The 3,234-nt window shown below is 57.9% G+C and overlaps 1 protein-coding gene across 1 annotated transcript; it reads right to left on the minus strand.

Annotated features, from left to right (window-relative positions):
* On the minus strand, nucleotides 1–1,368 carry LOC139585080 (loricrin-like). Its single transcript, XM_071417519.1, has 2 exons — nucleotides 501–1,368; nucleotides 1–365 (listed from the first exon to the last, which is right to left on the minus strand). Exons 1-2 carry the CDS (start codon nucleotides 1,366–1,368, stop codon nucleotides 1–3), a joined length of 1,233 nt encoding a protein of 410 aa, XP_071273620.1.
* Between the last annotated feature and the right edge of the window lie 1,866 nt (nucleotides 1,369–3,234).

Consider the following 3,234-nt stretch of genomic DNA (forward strand, 5'->3'; position numbering starts at 1 on the left):
TTACTTCTGCTGGCAGGGCCAGTTGGAGCTCTGCTTGGTCTGGTGGGGCACCATGCTGGGGATGACAACAGGACATTTCTGCTGCGAGGAGCCTCCGCCGCCACCTCCAGAGCTGATGATGATGGTCTGGCCCGAGGAGCCGCCGCCCGATCCGCCACCACAGCATCCGGAGGATCCACCACCGCCTCCACCTCCCATAATGATCTTCCCTCCTGAAGAGCCACCACCGGATCCTCCTCCACAGCAGCCGGAGGAGCCTCCTCCTCCTCCTCCTCCGCCGCCAGAGCTGATGATGATCTTCTGGGCTGATCCCCCACTGCCACCGCCGGATCCTCCACCACAGCATCCACCGGATCCTCCACCGCCTCCACCGCCCATCATGCTCTTTGAGGATCCACCACTGGATCCACCACCACAGCACCCACCGCCTCCACCGCCCATCATGCTCTTTGAGGATCCACCACTGGATCCCCCACCACAGCACCCACCGCCTCCACCGCCCATCATGCTCTTTGAGGAGCCACCACCGGATCCTCCACCACAGCATCCGGAGGATCCTCCACCACCTCCACCTCCCATGATGACCTTCATCCCAGAAGAGCCGCCACCAGATCCTCCACCACAGCACCCACCACCTCCACCGCCCATCATGCTCTTTGAGGAGCCACCACCGGAGCCTCCACCACAGCACCCACCACCTCCACCACCCATCATGCTCTTTGAGGAGCCACCACCGGAGCCTCCACCACAGCACCCACCACCTCCACCGCCCATCATGCTCTTTGAGGAGCCACCACCAGATCCTCCACCACAGCACCCACCACCTCCACCGCCCATCATGCTCTTTGAGGAGCCACCACTGGAGCCTCCACCACAGCACCCACCACCTCCACCGCCCATCATGCTCTTTGAGGAGCCACCACCAGATCCTCCGCCACCGCAGCATCCGGAAGAACCTCCACCTCCTCCACCTCCCATTATGATCTTCATCCCAGAAGATCCACCACTAGATCCACCACCGCAGCATCCAGAGGATCCTCCACCACCTCCGCCGCCCATCATGCTCTTTGAGGAGCCACCACTGGAGCCTCCACCACAGCATCCTCCTCCTCCTCCTCCTCCTCCCATCATGCTCTTTGAAGAACCGCCACCGCCACCGGATCCCCCTCCGCAGCATCCGGAGGAGCCTCCTCCTCCTCCTCCTCCGCCGCCAGAGCTGATAATGATCTTCTGGGCTGATCCTCCGGAGGATCCTCCACCGCAGCAGGATCCTCCTCCTCCCCCGCTGGAGGAGCCCTGGGACTGTTGGCTGCCCCGGCAGCAGCAGCAGCAGCCACAGCTGTGGCACCCGCTCTGTCTGGAGCACATCGTGGAGCAGTGACCCTGCAAGGAAAAGCTTTTTACTCCAGGGCAGCAACCATCAGTTCTCCCGAGGCTTGTGACCCCAGTCCAGCCCAACGCCACTTTGTAGTGGCCAGGATCATGTTTTAAAGACTTTTAGCCCAAAGTTATCCCATCTCCTTATCCCAAAGCCATTCCATCTCCATCTCAATACTGATGAGAGACAACCTGCAGCAGCACAGGCTGATCCTGCTTGAAACAGCTTCCTGCTTGTTTGGTCTGGTAGGACCAAGGCATCCACAAGAGATTTAAATTCACCCCAGCAACTTCCCTGCCCTTCCACCAGATGTTTTTCACCAAAACTTTTGCATTTTGGGAGCAGGAAAGAAAGAGAAGAATCCCTCCCTGGGGCAGACCTGGACTTACCCTTCTCGGCTCTGACCACGGACACCTCAGGGCAAAGCTGAGCGAATGAAGCACCCCGAGATCCACCAACTTTTATACCGTTTTTCCTGAGTGGGAAGTGAGGCATCCGAAGGAATGGTGATAGGTTTATTTACCAAACAGACTCTCCTCCTCCATCCCACTTGTCCTGACTCACTGGATGCGGACGATGCCTCTCCCGTGCATCACTTCCTCGGCTGCCCTGCATCCATGGCAGGTCCCACACGTGGGCTCGGCTCCTGCGGTTGAATTCCCGTGGCTGAATTCCTCCTGGGGCTCCAGAAGGATTCTGGAGGTTGCCACCCTCCACTCCAGCCAGGAGATGCCGCTGGTGACCGACACCAGAAGGGGCTGGGGAGCCTCTTTTTATTGAGTGTTACACACTGGAGGAACAGGGGGGATTGGTGGGGTGTCTGTGCAAGGCTGGAAATTGAATTTTGATGATCCTTGGGGGTCTCTTCCACCTCAGGATATTCTGTGACTCCACAGTGGAGATTCCCAGGGGGAACAGGGGTGGGACTGGAGTTTCTGGGGCACCACAGGAATCCCACGTGGCTGTGGGAGATTTCCCACCACGGCAGCGAAGGGTTTATGGGGATTTTTATTTGGTTCCCCCCACTCAGGAGAGAGCCGAGGTCAGGCAGGCCCCACCACTTCAAGTGATGGAGATGGAGGTGTACCAGATCCACCAACCCCCCTGTGCAGCAGCATCTCCATGGATATGGACCAAAAGGATGAATTCCTGCCCGTTTTGGGGATGACTCTGGCATTTCTGAAGAAGCAACAAGATTTGAGGCTGTGCTGTGGCTCCTGCTGCCACCCTGGGAATTTCTGAAATTTGGATCCTGGTTTTCTTGGTCCTGGGCCATTTCTGGGTGCAGGAGTTTCTGACAGCACCATTCCCACCCCCCTGAAATGGGACCCCAAACTGTGGCTTTGCTCTGTGCCTGCAACGTCAGTGTTTGTGCAATTCCCAGCCACTGGAATTTTAGCACCCTCGATGACTTCCCATTATGAAATCCCAGGAAACCCAGCTATTCCAGTGGCAGCACCGGCTGGAGGGGCTCATCTGGATGTGTTTTGAGGTGTTTGCCTCACTGAGGTCCCCACGGGGGGCTAGGGCAGAGGGTGGAGGGACAGGAGAAGCTGTTATGGCCGCGGGTCACTCCTGTTTCTCCTGGGACAATTCCAGGTGTCCGTCACCTGCCTCCCGTGGAACAATTCCGAGGTTTAATTCCCTTTCCCTGCTAATTGCTGGAATTGCTGGAGTAGACCACATCAAAGAGATTGCTCCCCACAGGGAAACTCCCTCTGGAGACTCACGCCCGGAGATGTTCTGGCCCTGTGGGAATGAGGAAATCCCAAAGTCTTCCAGCCTGAGCATCCCAGCCCTTGGAAGGGCCTTGCTGGAATCCCTGATTCCACTGGGGGTTCAAAGCTGGAAAAGTG

The sequence above is a fragment of the Agelaius tricolor genome, unplaced genomic scaffold, assembly GCF_023055355.1.
Source record: "Agelaius tricolor isolate 1412-34295 unplaced genomic scaffold, bAgeTri1.0.p SCAF_69, whole genome shotgun sequence".
Classification (NCBI taxonomy): Eukaryota; Metazoa; Chordata; class Aves; order Passeriformes; family Icteridae; genus Agelaius; species Agelaius tricolor.